The following is a 24073-nucleotide window of genomic DNA, read 5'->3' as shown; positions in this document are numbered from 1 at the left end:
TGGTCGAAGTAGAGAGGATATAAAATGTAGACTGGCTATGGCAAGGAAAGCTTTTCTGAAGAAGAGAAATTTGTTAGCATCGGGTATAGATTTACGTGTCAGGAAGTCTTTTCTGAAAGTGTTTGTCTGAAGTGTAGCCATCTATAGAAGTGAAACATGGACGATAAATACAACAGTTTAGACAAGAAGGGAATAGAAGCTTTCAAAATGTGGTGCTACAGAATAACGCTAAAGATTGGATGGGGTGATCTCGTAACTAATGAGGAGATACTGAATAGAATAGGGGAGAAGAGGAAATTATGACACAACTTGACTAGAAGATGGGATCAGTTGGTAGGGTGCATTTTGAGGCATCAAGGGATCACCAATTTAGTATTGGAGGGGAGCATGGAGGGTAAAAATTGTAGAGGGAGACCAAGAGATGAATACACTTACTAGATTCAGAAGGATGTAAGTTGCAGTAGTTACTCAGAGATGATGAAGCTTGCACAGGATAGAGTAGCATGGAGATCTGCATCAAACCAGTGTCTAGACTAAAGACCACAGCAGCAGCAACACTGTAATGTTTTAAAAGGCATGGCAGTATGTGTTTACTTTTCTCCAGGCTGCAAACTGATTTTCCTAGCCACTTGCAGAACAATGTAAATAATGACTTTCATATTCATAAAATTAAACACTTATTAACAGCCAGGCACTGTACAATGAACGTGTCTGTTTGTGTCTAATATTCACATATTACACCACCATGGGATATATAAAAAAGATAGTTATAAGTGAAATCCATTTAAAGCAATTGGCAGAGATTGTGTTGACCCAAGTTTCTTAACATATAAGACCTATATAACATTTAAAACATTGTGTTTGCATTTTTCCATTTTTCTTGCAAAAAAATCTCTGTCATTGAATGTGTGCTTCCCCTACTCCATTTTTAATATTACCATTTGATGATGGAACAGATAATCTGGCGTTACTGCACCAACATTAGTTGTGAAACATATTTATTGCTGATATGTGAATCTGTTTTGGCACTCTCTCTCTGCCCACACACACACACAAGCAGATTAATATTATTTTTCTGAGTTGCATTTTTTATTTTTCAAGAATAATCATCATCATTTATGAGTCACTCAGTATAATATACACTGTCTGACAAAAAAAAGTGAAGCACCCAGAAGCGATCGTCAGATGACAGTGTTTACATCTACAGCTACATCTACATTTGTAATCTGCAAACCACTGTGAAGTGCATGGGAGAGACTACATCCCAGTATAACAGTTATTTGGTCATCTCCCTGTTCCAGTCATGTATGGAGCACAGGAAGAATGATTGTTTGAATGCCTCTGTATGTGCTGTAATTATTCTAATCTCACCCTCACAATCCCTATGTGAGCGATATGTAAGTGCTTGTAGTATATTCCTAGAGTTGTCATTTAAGCCAGTTCTTGAAACTTTGTCAGTAGACTTTCTTGGGTCAGTTTACAACTATCTTCGAGAGTCTGCCAGTTCAGTTTCTTCAGGATCTTGGTAACACTCTCCCACAGGTCAAACCAACCTGTGAGCATTCATACTTCCCATCTCTGTATACATTCAATGTGGTATGGGTCCCACACACTTAAGCAATATTCCAGAATGGGTCACACAAGTGATTTGTAAGCAATCTCCTTTTTAAATTGATTGTACTTCCCCCAGATTCTGTCAATAAACTGAAGTGTACCACCTACTTTGCCCACAGCTGAGCCTATGTGGTCATTCTATTTCATATCCCTACAAAGTGTTACACCAAGGTATTTGTGTGATTTGGTCAGTTCCAACTGTAACTTCATACACACAAACACCATTGGGGGTGGGGTGTAAACTATTGTTGTTGTTGTTGTTGTTCTTCTTCTTCTTCTTCTTCTTCTTCTTCTTCTTCTTCCTCTTCTTTTGCTTCTGCCATTCCAGGGTTAGGCCTAGCACCTATTCTGGCCTCATATCATATTCTCAGTCTTCCCATACTTCTTTTGCCCCAAGGTTTATAATGCATTGCTAGTTTAGGAAGTCTTCGTGGTGACCTGTGAAGTACATGTTCTCTCCATTTTTCTTTGTAATGTATTGCCTTTTAGGTTATTGGTTGGATTCCTAATTCTACCATAATATTGGGAGGAATAAATATATTAACACAATGGTATTCGTGTATGATCAAGTTATCATACAAGATTGCAAAGATAAATTATAAATGGGAGTACATAAACTAAATGAGGTAAGTGCAATCTGACTACATCAGTAAATAAAACTAAAACCACTCGGTATGAACATCTTCAGTAATAAACTAATAGAACAGGTAGCCCATTCAAGGTATTTAGGATGTGAAATATCATATGATCAAGATATGTATCCACAGAAGAAAAACATACTTAACAATATATATGTGTCACTATAAGAACAACACTTAAGGATAAAACAAAGAATGAGCGATAACTGAAATTTTATAAAGTCACGGCAATTCCCACTTTGTTATATGGAGCAGAAAACTGGACACTGAGGCATAAAGATTTCAGCAACCAGAAGCATCAGATATGAAATTTCTAAGATCTGCAAAAGGCTTGTCTAAGGAAGACAGAAAAGAAATGCAAACTATTAAGAGTTGCAATTATCTACAACAGGTAAAATGGCCACCAGAGTGCATTAGTGATGTTCATTTTTAGTGTTGTTAACATGCCTACTAGGGTATATAATGGGCAGGGATGGTGACAGATGTCAAGTGATCGCTGTGAAGGACACGGAGATGCCTCGTACTCGTGTAAGACTGTGCCATCTGCATTTGGAACAGTTTGAAAGGGGCTGGCTGCTCGAATTGTGTAATATGTAGAACTTTGGGGCATTCGTATGTGACAGAGACATGAGGACAGGTGTACTCATCATCAAGCTTCTTGTTGAACTCGTATCACCACCACAACGGAGGATTACTGTATTGTGGCATTTGGAGTGGTACCATGACCGAGAAACATGAACTGCTGATGAATGGCATCACATTGCGTTCAGCAGTGAATCATGGCTCAGTGAGTATGGTGGTCACCTGGGAAGAGGTCCTTTTTGTCCTTCAAATAGTTTGGAGAGACACAGCAGTGTTACTCTTGACATAATAGTGTGGAGAGCCATTGGGTATGACTTAAAGTTACAAGTGGTAGTGATTAAGTTAACTCCTGACAGCACAACTGTACCTCACAGACATCCTGCACCCTCAAACGTTAGTCCCCCCCCATGCCTCAGTATTGTGACACCATTTTTCAACAGGATAGTGCTCGTTGAGACTTGGCACGTGTCTCTTATGAACTGTCTGCGTGATGTTGAGGTACTCCTGTGGCAAACAGGACCCCTGTATATGCCTCCAATAGAAAATGCATGGATCAGCTCAAATGAGAGCTTGATAACTCTGTTTCAGTGTCAGTACCCAGGCTACCAAGGATCAGTTACGACCGTTGTGGGCCATCTTGCTTCAGAAGGGGATACAATGGCTTTATGACACCCTTTGCAACCAAATAATTGTACGCCTCTAGGCCAGAGAGGGTGCAATGTCATGCTGATAAGTGGGCTCATGCTGCAAAGTTCTTTGTGAATTTGGCTAGATAATGTGATCACTGATGTAACACTACGTATCCTCTCAACCCATGAAGCTACATTTCCGTTCCTCCCTCCCTTCTGGGTGCTTCATTTCTTTTTCCAGCCAGTGTATTTTATACTCCATTCCTAAATATCTCTTGGGTGCCAGATGTATCCTTGCGTCACTGCCTCTGTCACACCTCAGTCCATCAGAAACCTGTGACTCAATTAGTCAAGAACAAGGTACCTACAATCCAGTAAGTCCTGGGGGTATGGAGTGTGATGAGAAACCATGCTTTTCAGGTTGTGAATAATTTCTGTTGTCCTTTCAGCTGCATATGATCACACTTTTTTGTGCAACAAATTTACCTCTTCACTCAAAGAGTCAGGCCATATGTTCCTGATAGCACAGCACAACATTGCAAAGAATGTAACGTAGTGGGAATAAGTAGTAGATTCTCCTTTCGTGACATTAATGTACCGTGTGGATCCAATAGCGAGAAAAGGGCCAGTTTGTTTGCGATATGGAAATTCCCACTGGGTAGTGTTATTTGCTCAACAGTCATTTACATTTGCACCGTGTTTCATCTACTGCCATTCTATGGTTAAAGGAAATTTTAAAAAGTATAAACTTGTTATTTAAACTGCATCGGTTGTTGCAAACTCAACACTCGGATCCCAAATCTCACCGTGAGATATTTTGGCATTCATTTTCAATAAACTATGATACTGTAGCCAGTTGGTAATTATTTGTTTGTAGATACTAAGAGCTTTGGGTGATATCATTAGTGTTGTGCCTCCGATCTGCCCAAATCAGATGTGGTATAACAGTTATATATTAATGGCAGTGTAGGAATGTAGTGCGTTTTGACTTCTTCAGTCATAGACTTGGTTGAGCACATGCAGCTGTCTCTTCATACCCTGATGACTGTTTGTTGGTGAAACACATTTGAATTTCATTATCTTGTGCTGCAAACATTGAGTGTATGTATCACGTTAAAAACAGGCTTTCTTTAGCTGTTACACATCCCTCCCTGCAGATGCAGTTTGCTGAACCTTTGCCATTGGTCTGTAATAACAGTTCCCAAACACATTAGGAAATAACTGACTTTTGCACAGGATTTCTAATTTTTATTTGATTGTTTGGCATTTGTAGTTACTTGGCTGTAAAGCTATAATGTTTAAGTTAGCATAAATGTAGTAATCATTACAAGTTAACTTGTTTATAAGGTACATTGTGGTTTCATATTGCAAATTGTTTGTAAGTGATTGTTTTCAAAATTTGTTGTTGTTTTTTGGACTATGTTATTGCCTTTGGTGGGAATTTGTCAACTGAAAGCTGGCATGAAATATTGCACTTTTCCAACAGTAACAACATCTGAAATTGTATTTAAACATACAAACCTTTGGATTCACATCTCCTCACTTCATTTTTACATCATGTTTGCAGGAAGGGTGTCTACTACCTTAGTGTTGCAGCAGCTGGATTTTTAGTATTTATCATAGCACTGGCAGTTTTGAGACTGATTGTCTTTTGTCTGCTCTGGGCACTTACTCTTGGCAAACATCATCTTTGGTTATTACCAAACCTAACTGAAGATGTTGGTTTTCTGGCATCATTCTGGCCCTTGTATCAGGTGGGTTTATCTGTACTTTTTCTGAACTTCGCGTTAAATTTTAATAATTTATAATACCTAATATCTAAAAATTTAATTTTGCATGCCATTTTATAGAAAGAACAATCACATTTTTTAGTTCTTGAGGTTTATGGTAAAATAGGAAATTGATCAAATAGGCAACTAACCTGTTGACAGTGGAAGGAAGGGAAGTAGCTGCACAATGTGTAGTTGAGGTGTTTGGGTAGTAACAGTCATCTGAACAACAGTGAACTCTTTGGAGCTGTAAAAATGTTTTTACACACACACACACACTTCATGGATGTCATTATGAGAACATTTTAAGGAACGAGAAGAAGAGTTCATGTTATTGTGGGTGTTTCGATAAGACGCCGCACCGTCACTGATAATAGTACCACTATGGTGGACAAAAAGTTAACGTTACATATATATTATACAGCATATCCTTGCTTCTTAGTAATCAATACAGAGAAGAGGAGGGTTATGAAACTAATAGTTCACAAGTAGCCATTAACTTAGATGGATTTGCCTTTTAAGTGTTGTGGCTGTCACACTTTACTTCCAAAACATCATTGTGGAATGTTCTTATCAATTCATACATCTGACTTGTTGTAATGTTAAAATTTGAAGAAAATTGATGAGAGAGATTTAATTTTTAATTTTCTTGGATGAATTTCACAATGTAAATGTTGTATTATCGACATTCCAGTATGAATATAAGGGAGGAGAATCAAAGGGGAAGAAAAAATCAAAGAAGAAGAAGGACAAGGACTCTGACAATGAAGATGAGAAGCAAGATGATGATCCTGAATCGAAAGAGGAATCTACAAAAGCAGATAATGAGGGAAGGTGAGTTACCCTCTTCAGTCTTCCTGCTGTCCCTCTCTGTCTCCTCCCGTCCTCTTTTTTTTCTCTTTTCCTCTCTGTTTTAACTGGAACTACATCATCATCATCATCATCATCATCATCATCATCCCCCACCCACTCTCCTCTGTACCTCACCCATAGATCCTCTCTTCCTCTGTCATCTCTCTTACACTCTCAGAAAATGGGTAAATTTCAAGCAGGTGAACAGAAATACTGCTTCCATGCTGCTCATATTTTTATAACGTTGCTGTTGTCTTTCTTCAAAAACATATGTAAATTTTATAAGTAAAATGTTGTGATAATATTTAGTTTCAGTTTTATTTGCTGATAAATTTCTATTGCGCCACTTAACATTCCACATTACTTATGATGTATTGTGTAGTAGGCAAGATTTGGATCTTTAACATTTACATATTCTATTCTGACCAGCCATTTTATAGGTTAATGTAACCAGGTAAGTTTGTGTGTCACTGTATTTTCCATTCCACCCTAAAATTAAACTAAGTGATTGGTGAATGACAACTCATATACTTTATACTGTGCAGATCTTTTTTTCTCGTTTTATGCTGGAGTAATGCGTTAGAAAAGTGTCACAAAGAGATGTTGGTTGTTGTCTTAATCCAATGCAGCTAGCCACATTTCATCCACTGCAGTGTCTGATGTCATGATGTCAGTTTGGAAATGAGACATATTCAGTGACATAATATGTCGTCACTCCTCAATAGTATTGAGCTCTAGTGACAAAACTATGTGCTGTGTTCTTCAAATTTTTGTAGCAGTGGATGCCCACAATAGCTTTGTCACGTTGTTGGTAGCTGAGTGCGTAGGGTAATTGGATTTTACATTCACTGGTTCGATCTTGCTAGTAGCATACTGTCTTTTTAATTCCCTTTTTACTTACAAATGGAAATGTAATTAAGAGATATTGTGTAATAGAATTTTTAAAACAATTTTTTTATTTTTAATTACTGGTAGTGATACATGCATGCGTATTTGTTAAATGTAAAAAATGTATACATCAATACTGTTCTGCCTCTAAACATAACAAAGTATTTGACTTTGTTTATTAAGTTTCACATTTTTGTGCCACCTTGTAATTTATTCTGAATAATGACATTTTCAACTAAAAATAAAAATATATTATTTGTATTAAAAATATTATTCTATATTTACTAATTAACATTTCCATTTGTTAATAAATATGGAATGTAAAATAGGTAAAAAAAGTGTAAATGTATGCTACTAATGAGATTCGAACCAGTGGCTTTATAATTACAATCAGAGATTACTGAGGAAATCATTAATAAACTACGATCTTTTAATTTTCAAAGATGGTTTTTCAAATTTTTTTGACTATCATGTTGTATCATTTTAAAAATTTGATGTCCAGGCACTGACCTCCAAATTCTGTAAGTACAAAGAAAACCAGAAAGGGCAGAGCAGTCTCTAATATCTCCTTATTGCAGTTTGTTCTTGTGTGTGCTGTAGAGTAGTCAGGGGTATGTTGCTGGATTCACCGCTACTGTACTGGAAGAACAATCATTACACCATTCAGTGTTTACATGCATGTAGTAGTTACTGAACTGACACTCACATATTTTTGAACTGACACTCACACATTTTCATCTGGGAGAAAACCAGGAAAAACCCAGGGATTTTACATTGTTTCTGTTTTCAGTTAAATTTTTGTAATTTTGACTGTTAAGAACCGATACTCTAACAAAGGATATTACTGTATCCCACTACTGCAGAATAATACTGCAGCAATAAAACATGAACGAGAGAAAAAACGAAAATAAAACTTAAATTGCAAAGGAAACGCATTACATACAGCAACAAAACACAGTGCTCATACAAGCGTCTGCCGACAGCAGAATGTGTCAAAGGTTTTAGGAAGACTATGCAATGTTCCATAACAACAAATTGCCTCCAATGAGTGTGACGTCACAACTGTTTACATTAGATTCATTTTCGCAGTTACGAGCGGTATCACGCGCATGAGCAATTGAGTAGTACCTTCTCCCGCTTCTGGGTACATAAATGTGGCTGTTGGCTGTGTAAGCAGTCGCAGCAAGCAGCTAGATGCCACTGGGAAAAATTTTATTGGAGTGCCCAAGCTGCCAGATTCTTCCATGCGCAGCAGGCCCAAATCTAGGAGGAGGGTGGGGGGCAAATTCATACTCTTGAGGGGAAAAAAAACCTTGTTTCACAAAGCGACTAGCAATCAGCGCACTTAGACCGCTGATTATTCATATGACTTTGAAATACAGCCCTGTCGGTTTTTGAACAGATTCTAAGTTGATTTATGAGTGAATCGTAAGTTGATTTGTGAATGCGTGCATAGTGTACATGATGTCTCTGTCGGGGGAATCCTCATCGTGTGTAGAAACAAACTTTCCTACAGACAAAAGGGGCTATACGAACTGAGCGGAGTAAGGCCGAACAGATGAATGCCAACCACTGTCTGATTGTGTGGTTGATTGGGTTTGCGATTGATGAGCACTGTTATAATTACTAGCTAAATCCATAATTCAGACTACAGGAGTGGGAATCAACAAATAACAGGTAAGAAAGGTTACGTACACCTTCTCAGTGTATCCAAGAAAATGAAATTTTGACAGAAAATTTTTGGCCAGATCGCTATACTAGTAAGGGCTAGTTGTACAGTCGCCGGCTAGCAGCTGCTTTAAATTCTATTCTGAAAGAAGCGCAGAAAACACGTTGTACGAGCATGTAGCAATGCCTAACCGGAGAATAATCGTGGGGTAACTAAACTGGTGATTCTAGAAGAGTTAGTGGAGTTAACGTGCGAATAAGCTGTGACATTGGCAGGAATAGTTACAGAATTATTGATAACAAGAGTATTTGTTAGAACGAGGAAGGATAAGAAACGGGGACATCACAAAAACTATGAACAGTATGACGATTCCAAGTTTGTATAAAAATTTCGTACTACTACTTTCCGATCTAATACTTGAGAAACTGGAGCGTATGAATGAAGTGCGAAACTATTTCCTAACATAAAGGTTTTTGCTTGTAGTAGGCCTAATAGGCATTTGCTATTGGTACTTTGTGGATAATATTCTGTCGTTACAAAAAAGACCGTTTGTGCCAAAACAGTCTCGTTTAGTGACAAACGGACATAATCAGATCTGGAAACCACACCCGTCTTGGGTCCTATTTGCATTAACAGCTTTTTCAGTATTAGACAACGACATTTTGACTTTTCATGGAGCAAAACATATGACGATCTTTGATGAGGTAATAGATTCTTTCGCAGGAAGGAAAGCACGCCATGTAAAGCTGTTGCAAGATTAGAGAGAAAAATAATTATAGGAGTATGTCACACAAAGCAGCAAGTTCTTAGCTGATAAGGAATAAAGAGTGCAAATTTTCTGAAGAGTTCTTTTTTTAAAAAAAAAGAGGGACAGAATGTCGAAACGGCCGATTGCAAGCAGGAGAGGCACGACAGGACATTTTAATTTCCAGTGTCCTGAATATGGTTTGATGGCATCCATTACAAAATATACATGTTTCAATTCCACAGAGCGAAGTACAGTGACATGCGATAGAAGAATGCTGTGTGAGGAGGCGAGGCACTGCCCTTTGGCACACTTACGACATATGTTTTATGCATCAGACCCTTCAGAAAGATGTGCACTACAAAATGAACATATTTTTGAAAATTCGGTTTTTTAAAAAGTTTTGACATCCTATCTCAAACACTCAAGGGAGTGGCGGGGTATTGCCCTGTTTCGGAAATATCGTAGATCCGGGGCTGAGGCGCAGAGCAGTCTGAGTTACAGTGGGGTAGTGGCTAGTCTCCACGTGACCCATATTTGCATTTAGTGGTTTTGCTGTTTCCTCTTCGTTTACTGCTCTCATGTCAAATGAAAACAAAACAGATTTCTGTGGCCGGGAGCTATCAAGTGATTTAAAATACACTCACATAATTACGGAAGGCTAAAATGTGTTATTTGTTGCAGATTTTATTTTATTTCCACCTTTCTGACAGTCAAGCATTAATTGCCTTGCAGAACAATGAAGTTACTTTTGTAGGTTTGCTAAAGAAATTTTCTTTTATTAATCTTTTCCGCTGAGGCAGACAATATATTTGAAATGAAGTGTTTAATTCCATACACTGTTCGCTGCATTTCACGTACGCATTTTCAACTTCTAGCACATATGGCATTATGCCATAATAAAGAACCAAACATGAGATAACACAGTACCGGTACTCCAAGAAAATTTACATCCCGAAAACCACATTGAAAACCTTAATATCAGGTCGTGGCCTACTTAACTGGGATTCTGGACATACGAATGTGCACTTTAAATGTGCACATTTTAGTATGGGTCACGAAATTCCGATGCTCTTGGAGTGTCCTCTGTTGTCTTGTTTCTTTTATGACATAATGTACGATTTAAATTAATGCTTTACACGTACGAACATACGGGCTCCCTACGACATCATAGCTGCGCAAGCGCTGTGACGCCTATCATCTGGCGCTCTCTAGCAACTGCAGAAACAAATCTATTTCTAACAGGTCACGGGAAAAATTCCGAATGGAGATTTGAAAAGCGTTACCATCAAAGTATCATTCTGGCAGTTACAACGGTCCTTTGTGCGATAATGTACAATGAATTTCCTAAATCGAAGAGTGTTTGACTCTCATTTAAAAATCAAATCTTTGATGACGAGCGATTTAGATTAATTTTGAACCCAGAAGATCAGACATTTATGTCGTTATTAAAAATTTTACTGGCACATTCCTGTGATGTATCTTAAATTGCAATACACGCATAAAAGACCAACATTGTGTATAAAAGCTTAGCTTCTCTTGCAGCTTATTAATCTTTAAGACCAATATTATATGTGAAAGCTTTGTGTTTCATGTAGCAACACTATGTATATTAATTTAAACCATTAACTTTTTCTGTTTGTGTGTTCGTGCTAGCCCTACTCAACAGTGATGTTTGCTATTGGCTGACTAAATCACGTGTCCTAAGCTCTGAATTCCTGCTGTCATCGGCTGGCAAGATCACGTGACATGAGCTATGACTGGCTTACAAAAGCGCATCGCAATCTCAATTTCAGTGCTTCGGGAAGTAACATGCGGTGTTTGGTGGAATTCGAATTTATACATTCATAATACGAAAATATGAAGCGTACATGTTGCTGCACATCAAAGATCTTTTCAAAACGCATTTTTTTCCCCGTGTTTAGTTTTCTAAAGTGCCGGGAAATTATACTCCCGTGTATAAAACCATAATCATTCAAATGACTTATACAGTTCCGAGAGAAAATATACTGGATAAGTTAAACAGTTCCGGTAGAAATATACTTCAGTTAACAGGGAAAAAGTATGTTTTCACCCGGGAGAAAGAGTATTTTTAACTGGTAAATCCAGGAGAAATCCATGAATTTGTTTTCCTTGTCGGCGTATACACCCTGCAAGAGCATCAAGTACAAATTTAATAAATCCTACTATGGCTGACTCCGTATTTTTACTACTTTGGAAACCAAACTGTGATTCGCTTAAAAGATTGTATTTATTCAGGTAATTCGTTACTCTGTCTTTCATTATTGCTTCTATTATTTTTGAGAATGGTGACAGCAGGGAAATGGGCCGGTAATTTTCTATGTCTTCTGCATTACCTTTCTTAAGCAAAGGTACAACTCTTGCCTGTTTTAACTGCTCTGGAAGTGTCCCTGATGTGAAGGATTCATTTATTATATTTGTTAAGGGGCCTTGTATAATCTCCATGCATTGTTTCAGTACACACATTGGTACTTCATCTAAGCCTACTGGCTTTTTATTTTTTAGTTTTTGAACGGTTTTATTGACTTCATTCTCTGTGGTTGGAAGTAACATCATTGTATTTAGTGCAACATTATTTACAGGTGTTATATTTGTTTTGGGTAATTTTTGCTGTAACCTCTCTGCAATACTTGAAAAGTGCTCATTCACATAGTTTGCTAAGTCTTTTGTATCATTTATTACTTTATTCCTCTCCCTTAGCAGTATATTATTCTGTGTTTGTTTGCCTCTCCCGTTTCCTTTTTTATAACATCCCAGACTGCTTTATATACGAAGACAGTAACTAGTTCTCAAAAGAACAGTTATTGTTGATGACCGTGCAGCTTTTCCCTGAAATAAATGATGACTGACAACCTCAGCTGCCGACAGGTGTTGTTGTTATACCTCGATGTGCACAGCTGAAAATGTGTGCCCCGACCGGGACTCGAACCTGGGATCTCCTGCTTACATGGCAGACACTCTATCCATCTGAGCCACCGAGGACACAGATGAATAGCGCGACTGCAGGGACTTATCCCTTGCACGCTTTCCATGAGACTCACATTCTCAACTGTCCACAATTCTACATATGTATTGAACCTTATAGACATTTGCCCACCCACTCGTTACTCGCGCACGCTTTGGCGATTCCCTTAAGAGTTTGGGCAACCTGTGCGCATTCACACAGATGAAGGTCAATGGCTGGGTAGCCTTTAACTATATATACGAAGACAGTAACTAGTTCTCGAAAGAACAGTTACTGTTGATGACCGTGCAGCTTTTCCCTGGTCGGGGCACACATTTTCAGCTGTGCACATCGAGGTATAACAACAACACCTGTCGGCAGCTGTGGTTGTTAGTCATCATTTATTCAAGGGAAAAGCTGCACGGTCATCAACAGTAACTGTTCTTTCGAGAACTAGTTACTGTCTTCGTATATATAGTTAAAGGCTACCCAGCCATTGACCATCATCTGTGTGAATGCGTACAGGTTGCCCAAACTCTTACGGGAATCGCCAAAGCGTGCGCGAGTAACGAGTGGGTGGGCAAATGTCTATAAGGTACAATAAATATGTAGAATTGTGGACAGTTGAGAATGTGAGTCTCACGGGAAGCGTGCAAGGGATAAGTCCCTGCAGTCGCGCTATTCATCTGTGTCCTCGGTGGCTCAGATGGATAGAGCGTCTGCCATGTAAGCAGGAGATCTCGGGTTCGAGTCCCGGTCGGGGCACACATTTTCAGCTGTGCACATCGAGGTATAACAACAACACCTGTCGGCAGCTGAGGTTGTCAGTCATCATTTATTCCAGACTGCTTTGCTTTTATTCTCTGCATTATATATTATTTTGTCATTAAATGACTTTTTTGCAGCAATCAGCACCTTCCTATAGATCTTTTTGTATCTATGATATAAATTTAAGAATTCTGGAACACTGTGACTCTTTTCCATGGAACTGAGGTATTTAAGTGTTTGGGAAGACTTCTTAATACCTGCTGTTATTCATCTGTTTTTGTGAGATTTTGATACAGACATGCATATTTTTGGAAATGCCTTTTCAAAGTTCAGTTTAAATAATGTGGAGAATTTAGAGAATTTCATATTCTCATTGGTTTCCTTATACACATCATCCCAGTTTTGTTTTGCTAGTTCTTTTGAAAAATCTTTTATTTTGATTTCTGATAGATGTCGTTTGTACGCTTGTAGTTTAGGAAATGATTCAATGCCTGATTTTACTATTATTATTTTACAGAGCTGGTCTGATAGCCCTAGATCTTTTACAGCTGCATCACATTTTTCCCTGTCCATATTTGTGGCCACATAGTCAATTACTGTTGCAGCCATTGTACGAGGGTAATCCCAAAAGTAAGGTCTCCTATTTTTTTTATAAGGACATAGACCTGTTTATTTCTACAATGGTTTACATGAGTTTACAGCTTGAACGTTTGGCTATTTTCGACATAATCACCATTTCTGTTGATGCATTTTTGTAGACACTGTGGCAGTTTTTGTATGCTCATGTCATACCAACTCACCGCCATGCTGTTCAGAAAGTTATGAACCTCTTCTTTCACTTCATCGTCGGAGCTGAATCGCTTTCTGGCCAAATGTTCTTTTAACCTAGGAAACTGGTGATAGTCACTGGGCACCAAGTCAGGATTATAGGGTGGGTGGGTGATCATGTTCAATGTTGCAGGAGAGCAGCGGTTTGCTGAGCGATGTGTGGGCGAGCGTTGTCGTGGAGAATGTGTACGCCCTTGCTCAACATTACTCTTCTCCGGTTCTAAATTGCCCGTTTGAGATTTTTCATAGTCTCACAGTACCTGTCAACATTAATTGTGGTCCCAGTGATTCAGTTCCGACGACGAGGTGAAAGAGGAGGTTCATAACTTTCTGAACAGCATGGCGGCGAGCTGGTATAACATGGGCATACAAAACACAGTGTCTACAAAAATGCATCAACAGAAATGGTGATTATGTCGAAAAATAGCTAAATGTTCAAGCTGTAAACTGATGTAAACCATTGTAGAAATAAACAGGTCTATGTACTTATAAAAAAATAGGAGACCTTACTTTTGGGATTACCCTCATAGTATCCCTAGTTGCACTATTGACCAATTGGGGCATTCCGAAACTTTGAAGGATATTCATGAGGGTGCTGCTGGATTCATTTATGATATTAGTGTTAATGTTAATATCCCCATACAGAATTATGTTGAACTTTGTACTTGAGACTTTATCAAGAACTTATGTTAATTTATTGAAAGAAGAGTCCACACTTCCACTGGGAGATTTATACGCACACAAAATGATTAATTTTTTGGTGATATCAAGCCCTGTTAATTCAATAGCTGATATTTCAAAGTGTTTGTCTTCACTTGCTGTACTGAGGTCGTGTCTTGATTTGAACTGTGTTCCTTTTCTGATATAAACACATGATCCTTTACCCCTTGAAGTAGTTCTGCAGTGAGAGCTTGCCCTTTCATACAGTGGTAATACTACATGTTCAATTTCTGTGTGTCTACACCAGTGCTCAGTAACACAAACTGCTTAGCAGTTCAAAGATTGGAGCTCAAATTCCAATAGTTGTATTTTATTTTTTATTGATTGCATGTTTTGATGGATGTGAAGCTGGAGTGGGAAGTGGGTGGAGAACAGAGATTGGCAAAGGTTTGTAGGGAGTGGGGGGAAGGGATGAGGATGTTGTGTGGCATGCTCAGCAATTGGATGGTCCAGCTCTCACTCAACCATACTTTGGTAGTGACCATTCAAGTGGACAGACTGCTTGTTAGTGGTCACACCCACATAGAGTGCTGAGCAATGATTTTTGCCGAGTTGGGAGACTACATGCTACTTTCACAGGTGGCCCTTACTTTGATGGAATAGGAAATTTCTTTGAAAAGGCTGAGTCTTGAGGAGGTGACAAGTGGGTGTATGTAAGAGACAGATCTCGCATATCGGTCTTTTACAGAGATATGACCTATGGGACACGTCCCTTTACATCAACATCCCAGTGACATGGCCTCCAGTATGCACCCAACATCCTACACAATATCATTCTTCATCACAGTTCCACCCCTGCCCCCAACTCCTCGCCCCATGTCTCACATCTCAGTAAAATACTAAGGTGCTGTCCCACACATCCAACCACTGCCACCAACTCCAGTCCGGTCAAAGACAATTCTTATGTCATCAAAGGAAGCTGATGTTTAAGTCTCCTGTCTCATAAGGACCAGTGAGAACATTCTAGTGTTGAATGACAATACTTCATGTCGTACAAATTCTAGAGGAGTCATTCTCAGTTTGACTGCTTAGAACTGAAATCTGTGTATGAATGTGGGGCAGTCATCAACAGTTATAAAGAATATTGCAGTACATGTCATGGAAAGTCTTCTACAATGGAACATCATTAGTGAGTTGAAGGGTTGTATCCAGTGTCTCAAGATTCCTTGTCTTCAATGAGTAAGGTGGTATTTTTGGTGTACTATAATCCTGACTGCAAAGACCAGCCAATAACTTTTGTATTTGAAGACATATTCAGTGGACCAGGTTAATTGCTCTCAAACTTAGAAGGAAGTGTTAGTGATAATATGTGGTGCTCATAAATGTGACCTGAGCGCTGACTTGTGAGACAGAGAGTTGAGCCAGACCTGGGTGGATGCCATGCAGTGGATTAACAACCATTGCTATGGTAAACCAGCCAGACTGAGTATGGTTTCTAGCTGATTTTCCATGGTTCTTTTGACAAATGCTGAGTTGATCTGCAATCTCCACCTCAGAAAATATGATACACAAACACTTGAAATGTAATAATGCACAGCCGGCCGAAGTGGCCGTGCGGTTAAAGGCGCTGCAGTCTGGAACCGCAAGACCGCTACGGTCGCAGGTTCGAATCCTGCCTCGGGCATGGATGTTTGTGATGTCCTTAGGTTAGTTAGGTTTAACTAGTTCTAAGTTCTAGGGGACTAATGACCTCAGCAGTTGAGTCCCATAGTGCTCAGAGCCATTTGAGCCATTTAATAATGCACAAGACAAAGATTACAGGAGTCACAGGCAGATGGCACTCACAACTCTCTCTCTCTCTCTCTCTCTCTCTCTCTCTCTCTCTCTCTCTCTCTCTCTCTCTCCCCCCCCCCCTCTCCCCCCCCCTCCCCCTCTTAGGACAGTAGCAACAGGGAGAGCATTTGACCACAAAGTTAAAATAAAGTAAATTTGCCAAATAATGAAAAATAGCTGACTCCGTACTACAGGATAAACATAAGACTGGGAGACCATGTCACTACATTTCTTATGGAAAAAATTCTCCTAGTGACCTGTTGTAAATAGCTCTTTTTCTTCCTTGGCCTCCAGTCTCAGCTCCCAGAAAAGACAGTATGACAATTGCTAAGTTCAGCCTTAACACCTAAACAACTACTAATATGACATCCATTACAGGCTCACACATTCACATGCTGATGCCCTTTCCTGGCCATGCATGTAGTCCAGCCGCAACTAAGATAGGCGTGAGGCAATCTGCATTTCACTCCATCTGCCTCAGTTACACTAGGGGACCATACACATGAAAGACTTTGCATGGCCTCAGGTTTATTGGTGAGGTGTTGTTGAAAAGATTGAAAGAATGTGTACACTAAGGATTGGACCTCCATGGAGCTGGTCTAGGCCCATACCCGAGCATCATTGGGAGCTCTGTGCATATGGACTATGGACTATAGACTGAGAAATATAAAAATAAATGTTTATAATTCTTTGCTGAAGATATTTGTCTGAATTATACTGATATATGAAACTCTAGACAAGAATAGAATAGAAGCTCTTGAAATGTGGTACTTCAGAAGACAGTTGAAGATAAAATAGGTATGATCTTAGGCTTTCCCGGCGAATTAACTGTTTGTACTGTTCTCGGGTCTCCAGCCGGGTGCAGTCGTTTTCAAACCACGATATTTCGACGGGGCCGCCTCAAAGCGGCTTCTGCGCCCAACGAAGGCCACAGGACATCTGATGGTACACAGTTCGCAGCCAGCAGTCCGCCCCTCCCCACAACCACTCCATGCAGCGCCTCTTGCGGCATGACTCGGAGGAAGGGGTGGGGAGCGATCAGAATATAAAGGGGAGGAGATTCAGCAGAGACACTCAGTCTGCAGGCTCTAACAACCCTACCACAACAAAGGTCAAAAATTAATTATGATTGTGGTGTTGCTCACACTGCTAAATATTGCATTTTCGGGCAACAACAAAGTTATATTATGTGGCAGGTGTCATTAGAGCACAGTTAATAAAGTCATTTCATGAAATAATGGATAAACTAGGCACTCATTTTTTCGTGTTTCCCACGCTGGTCTCGTTGTGAATCATGGCTCAATCATCGAAAATCTGGGTGGTGGTGATTCCAAACTCGGATGCAAGGAGGCGCCTAGGTGTTATTCTGTGATATTCAAAAGTTTTATAGATGTGTTTCATAAACCATTCTTGAAGATTAAACTTTTGCAAGTTAGCACAATGGTGATGTAAAAAAGTAATCAGCACTCCGAATTTAAGTTACACTTCTTTATTATTTTTCTAGCAGTATCACTTCACAATATAAAACATACTTGAAAATATCTTCCTCACTGTTAAAGTTCACACTTCATAAATTGACTACAATTTGCGTCTTTTCAACATGACGACCAAGACTTGACTCTCTAATAACCGCTTACACACCCAAAAATCAGAGTTACAAGTACATCAAAGATCATAGTGACAAAAGAAAGAATACACATAAGAATAACATCATTGCAATATAAACATATCGATGTATCAAAGTACCTCTACATTAATGAAATCAAATCTGAATGTTATCTCAGAAATATGTTAACTACTTTACAGAAACACAGTAGAATATTGCTGGTATCGAGAGGTTGAGGTGAGGTGCCATAATGGTTACGTAATTCAAGTACCATTACAAGGTACCACCTGACGGCAAGGAATGCTGTTGAAATATCGTAGTTTGAAAATGACTGCACCCGGCTGGAGACTCAAGAACAGTACAAACCTAAAATATGTAGTTCGGGTAACAAATGAAGAGGTGTTCTATTGAAATGGGGAGAAAAGAAGCTCTGGCACAACTTGACAGAAAGAAGTGGTCAGTTGGTAGGACACATCCTGCGGCATCAAGAAATAGGCAGTTTGGTTTATGGAGGGTTGGGAGTGGGGGAAGGGGTAAAAGTTGCAGAGGGAGACAGAGGCTTAGCACAGTAAGTCTCGTCTCAAATAGTTATAGGTTGGAGTAGCTATGTAGAAATGAACAGTGCTTGCACAGGATAGACTAGCCCTTGGACTGAAAACCACAGTAACGGCAACCACCACCAGTGCTCCATGCACCCCGTGTCTAATTCTGTAGTGGCGCAGTTGGCCAAGGCTTTCAAAGACCAATTTGAAATAACAGTGCCACCAGTAAAAGTTTCATGATGGCAGTCATTAACAGTCTTAATGAATTACATGAAAGACGTTCTCAAAACATGACGTAGGCTATACACATAAAACTCCAAGAATTTCAGAATTTTTTTGTGATACATTAGAACATTAAGGAAAATAGTACTGATTTCATAAATGGCAACATAGGCTAGTAATTAAGTTATTTGGCTTGTATGCTGAAAGTTGTGGGTTCTCACCCTTATCATGTATGATCTAGTTTTTTTTTACGTCTTTATGATATGTCTGCAGTATTTTCACTTTTATTCTTTTTCCTTTGGAATCTTTGTCCAATTAACTGAATAAAAATAATGATTGCAATCATTTCAATAAATATGAAGAAACATTGCATCGTCCAGTGGGGTTAGAACCCACAACATTCAGCATACCAGTCCAATAACTTAACTGCTAGGCTATGGAACTGTTTTGAAATTTGTACTGTTTTCAAGGCATGGATCCCAAGAACTTATGAATTTCTTTTTTGTCAATTATGTGTAAATGATGACCTGCCAAGGTGAATAGTTAAAGATGCCTCTACCTCTATGTAGTGGGTTTCAAAAAGTCTCTCTCACATCTGAGGAGCTCCCCTAGTAATACAACTCTCCTGTACTGTGAGCTTGATAATGACTACCTCAGTCAAAACTGATTGTGCACCACTGAAATAATGTAGTTTTATATATGCAACCTATGATGTTTTCCCAGAACATATTCATTAAGGCCATCAGTGGCTGCTGAGAAAGCCCTAGAGAGCTTCCAGGCACTCAGTCGGTCCACTGCCATTAATGGTCACAGTCGTGCAGAGCTGCTATACAGGCACAGACATCATACTCTCCTCAATTTGATGTTCCCAACCTAGGGGCTGTCCCCACACCCATATCATCATATAGGTTTGCACATTTACCTTTCAAGCATACACGGGGTGCTTTCATCAGCCTTCAGTGGCACCAGGTGTTGAAATTTGCAGCCAACTGGAACTGGCCAATCCATCTTTGTAATTAGTTGTGGTTGTGACAGCAGGACCAGTCTGTGACCCCCTTCTTTCTATTTTTCCCAGCATAGGTCTTCAGCAGCTTGCCCCTCTCGAGCCGGGGTAGCAACCTTGGGCCTCCACCTGCACACCACTACTTTCTCTGTCTTTGCTGCCACTGCCTCCTCTCCCCCTCCCCAAGATGTGGTTGAGAGGAAGTGAACCAAATGAGGTCAAATCCCATATTATTCCCAGACAACATCTAGATGTACATCCACTTACAAACACTTGGAACCACTGTGAAAAGCATGGCAGAAGGTACCAAGCATGATACCACATGTTAGTGTATCTTTTAGTTCCAATCATGTATGGAACATGGGAAGAATGACTGCTTAAATACCTCATTGTGTGTTATAATCAGTTTAATCCTGTCTTCACAGTTCCTACATGAGTAATACTGTGGAAGCTGAAGACTCTTTCTAGATTCTTCATTTAATATTGCACCTTAAAATTTCTTCACTTAATATTACATCTTGAAATTTTGTTAAAGTTTCTGCAGGATAATTTACTTGCATCTTCAAGAGTATTTCACATCACAACAGTGATGCTCTTCCATGAGTCAAACATACATGTGCTGCTTCTCTTTGTATATGTTTTGTCCCTTGCTGGTCCTGTTTTGTATATGTCTCTCACACTTAGGCAGTATGCTAAGATTGGGCATACATGTAATTTGTTAGAAGTTGTCTTTATAGACTGACTACACATTCCCAATATCCCAACAGTGAACCTAAGTCACATCTGGATCATCCTAAAAGTGTGCTGCCTGTGTTGCATTTAAATGAGGCTGATGTTACTGCTGTGACATTGCTCCATGTGATGCCTGAGCACCTCTGTGCTGCCAGTTCAAGCCACAACTTGGGCATTAAATGAGGGAGAGACTTTGTATCCTTTTCGGGCACCTATAGGGAAATGAAATGATTCACGCTCCTGCCAGATGTTGCTAGACACCGTGTTACCAACACGCTGAACTTGGCTTGTTTGTCTTGAGCTGGCCAAGTCTACTATTGTAGAGGACTTCAGCAGGCAGAGCCTCCAACCTTTAGTGGCCAGTAAAGCAGACAGTGCAGCAGGCCACAGTCAGTTCATAGTTTATTAACCTGTGGATTGTTTACACTCTTGTGGGACTGGCCCTGTTGCATCTGGAATTCTGTTGGTTTACAATCAGACCGTTACTGTTAAGCTAATGGTGAGATTTGCTTCTGTTTCTGGATGTGTGTTAATTCACAAAGATTTAGTTGTTCTCAACAACTTTGCCCAAACTGTATATATTTGATTGCAGTGCAGCTGCTCTCTTCACAAACTGAAATAATGAAGTCTCTAGTAAAGCATCACATAGGCTGCTGAGTTATTGGCTGCAGCATATAGGTTCGCTGTGGAGGACATAGGTCAACAAATTTCCTTTATATTCACTTCAAAATTTTGTATACCTCTGGCATTGGCTAACTCCTTTAGTTTCTCTGGGTTGTCTCTCTTCAGCTTTTGATTTGTGCTGTATCCATTCCACAGGATGGATCTTGAGCAAGGGATAAATATATCTCTATTTAACCAACAAATCCCATGGTGTTTCCCAAATTAGTTGCACCTGCCATTCGAGTTACTGCTTTCTTGTAAGCTGATAGCCATTTCTGTTTCCTGCTGATATGACAATGATATTTCAAAGTGTGCTCCATTCTAATTCTACATATTTTGTGTTCTGTGATGACAGTTTCATTTTGAGCTTTAAACACATCAAATTTTTCCCTACAATATAAATTAGGATAGATTACTACTTATCACATAGAGGCGGCCTCGAGAGGCAGGCAGGCACATTTAAAAAGAGACTGTGGATATCATTAACGTGTCAGACTAAGCCTGAGTCCAGGCCTCAGTGCCTAGAGATTACAGTGTCCATTCCAAAAACACAATAGACCAAAGTGTTCTTGAGTTACAGCTTTGTAGGTAGACTGTCTGCTACCATTGGTGGTCAAAGCATAGATAGTGGTTCCTCTTCCGCCTGTAGTCCTATTGGGCATTTCCGACATCGTCTAATTTGATCCACTTGCAGTTACCTGGCTAAGACCTGTTCACACCTGCCCTATACAGGATGGTCAGAAACAGTCTGAAAAGTTTGTAAGGGTGTTGCTGGGTAGGCTGTGCTGAGAAATAATTGTTAACAATAAAAGTTCAGTATGCTACACTGTTTCCAAGTTATTTAGCATTGAAGTTAGTGCACCAGGTCATCATGCATGCAAATTCAGTCAGCCTGCAGAGGTGGTGTCTCCAAACATGTTCTTCATTCAGTTTCCTCAAACCAAATGAATGTAGCTTTTGCTCACTAGTTTAAATTTATCACTACCAAAAAAGGGACGTTTTAAACAGTAATGAGCATTTCTAAAAGTGGTAACTCACAAATGTCTATGCATTAATGCATTTTAGCATATCCAAGTGCTTGAATTTTTGTGTGCGGTGACCTCATTGGCTAACTTCAGTGCTAAATAACTTGGAAATAGCACAATGTATTGAATTTTTTTGTAGCAGTTATTTCCCATCACAACCACCCCTGCAACACCCTTACAAGCTTTTTAGACTGTTTCTGACTACCTGGTATATCTATAAGTTGTCCGTACTAGCCATTGACATGCCACAGTATAGCTGACAACCACTCAACCCAGTGTCACAGGAAAGTCTGTGTGATGCATTCGAATACAAACAAGATTAGGTCAGGGAGGTGTCATTCTGCACTTCCTCTCCCCATGCCACTTGTAAATCATTCTATTTCATTGTCAAGAAAAATAATCATGACTGATAAATTGAGGTGATTTTACTGTAGCATTCCAAGCATAAAACTATTAGGATTCTTTGACATTTCCATTTTTGTACGTTTTTGTGTCAATACTGTCATCAATTTGCCCAACTAAATTTTTCGGGAGTATTATATAACTTTTAACACCTGAAAATAATTTAAGTAATAGTCATTAATAAATATATGAATTTTTAACAGGCATGCAGCATCAGATGATGCAGAAAAGGAAGCTGAAAATTCTGAAAGTGAGTCAGAAAGCAGCCAGAAATCTCAAACAGGTAAAGATTTTGAGATGGTAGAGAGAGAAGAAGTAGAATCTTAACAACAGAATATTTGTTAATAAGTTTGCATAAAAATCTGTTGGAAGGCTGAAATATCAGCACGGCCTGCAGTAAAGTTACTTTCACAATTTCTGTCAGTTGTTTTGTAAACTATAAACAGAATCAACTTGTAAGGTAATTGACTGCTGAAATATAGCACATTCAGATGTTCTGGATATATTTTGGCCAAGTGGAAAACTTTGTGTATGGAATCATGGAAAGTGTATTAGTTCAGGAGCTTGCCACTTTTTTGTCACATTGTTTGCACTTAAACTTTAAAATATTGAAATGCAGTACACAGGATAACTATATTTGAAACATCTGTGTTTTATTAATAAAACAGTTATTTCATTACATGTTGCATATATTTATTTGCTAGCCACTCAGGACAGAGCTAGTTTCATTGGCAGTATTGTTAATATGAGTGGTCCTCTTATATAAATTTGTTGTTGTAGTAAGCAATGTTTTAGTTAATGTAGTTTCTTCGTTCTCAGTGAAATCATTACTTTTATGTATTTCCTTGATGCAAAGCTGCAAAATCATATCTACAGAAATGAACACATAATTGAAAGTGTTTATTTAAAACATGATCATAATGAACACACAAAAATATGGGAATAGTTTGTATTATTGTGTACTGAGATTTCATGACTGAGGGTGCTGATTTCTGAAATTGTTATGCGTCCTCTCGTGTAAACCTGTGAAATACATATGGTGGTGAGAAAGTCTCATATTAAACAACTGTTATTATTATTATTATTATTATTATTATTATTATTATTATTTACTGTACAAGACAAATGTTTCCTGTATAAATAAACAGTGAGTGTTCACTTTTATCTCACCGTGGGTGCAGGTATTGGAGAGAGAAATTCGCTACATTACTGTAATATGAAGAATAAAAAAAAATTGTTGGTGACATAGTGAATATATATATATAACTGTTTTGAGCTCTACACAAATCCTAATCATTCCAAGTGCATTTCAATTTTTTTTTTTTTTTTTTTTTTTTTTTTCCTCCTCAATTTCCCCTAGCACGAAATTTTAAATACACATTTTACTGTGAATTTTATGAATGATATTATGCATTACTCTCAGAGTACACTATGTCAT

General features: G+C 38.9%; 1 protein-coding gene across 1 annotated transcript in view; it reads left to right on the top strand.

Moving 5' to 3' along the window:
- LOC126251472 (translocation protein SEC62) overlaps positions 1–23713 on the top strand; it is a 111699-nt gene extending 87986 nt beyond the window's left edge. Inside the window, exons 6-8 of the mRNA XM_049951912.1 lie at positions 5031–5217; positions 5927–6066; positions 22839–23713. Coding sequence (XP_049807869.1) covers positions 5031–5217; positions 5927–6066; positions 22839–22962 — 451 coding nt within the window. The 3' untranslated portion in view covers positions 22963–23713. The remainder of the gene's footprint in view (positions 1–5030; positions 5218–5926; positions 6067–22838) is intronic.
- The last annotated feature ends 360 nt before the right edge of the window (positions 23714–24073 follow it).

Source organism: Schistocerca nitens, chromosome 4, assembly GCF_023898315.1.
Source record: "Schistocerca nitens isolate TAMUIC-IGC-003100 chromosome 4, iqSchNite1.1, whole genome shotgun sequence".
NCBI lineage: Eukaryota > Metazoa > Arthropoda > Insecta > Orthoptera > Acrididae > Schistocerca > Schistocerca nitens.
Note: the sequence above shows the minus strand (reverse complement) of the source record. Positions and strands in the feature narration are given on the sequence as shown.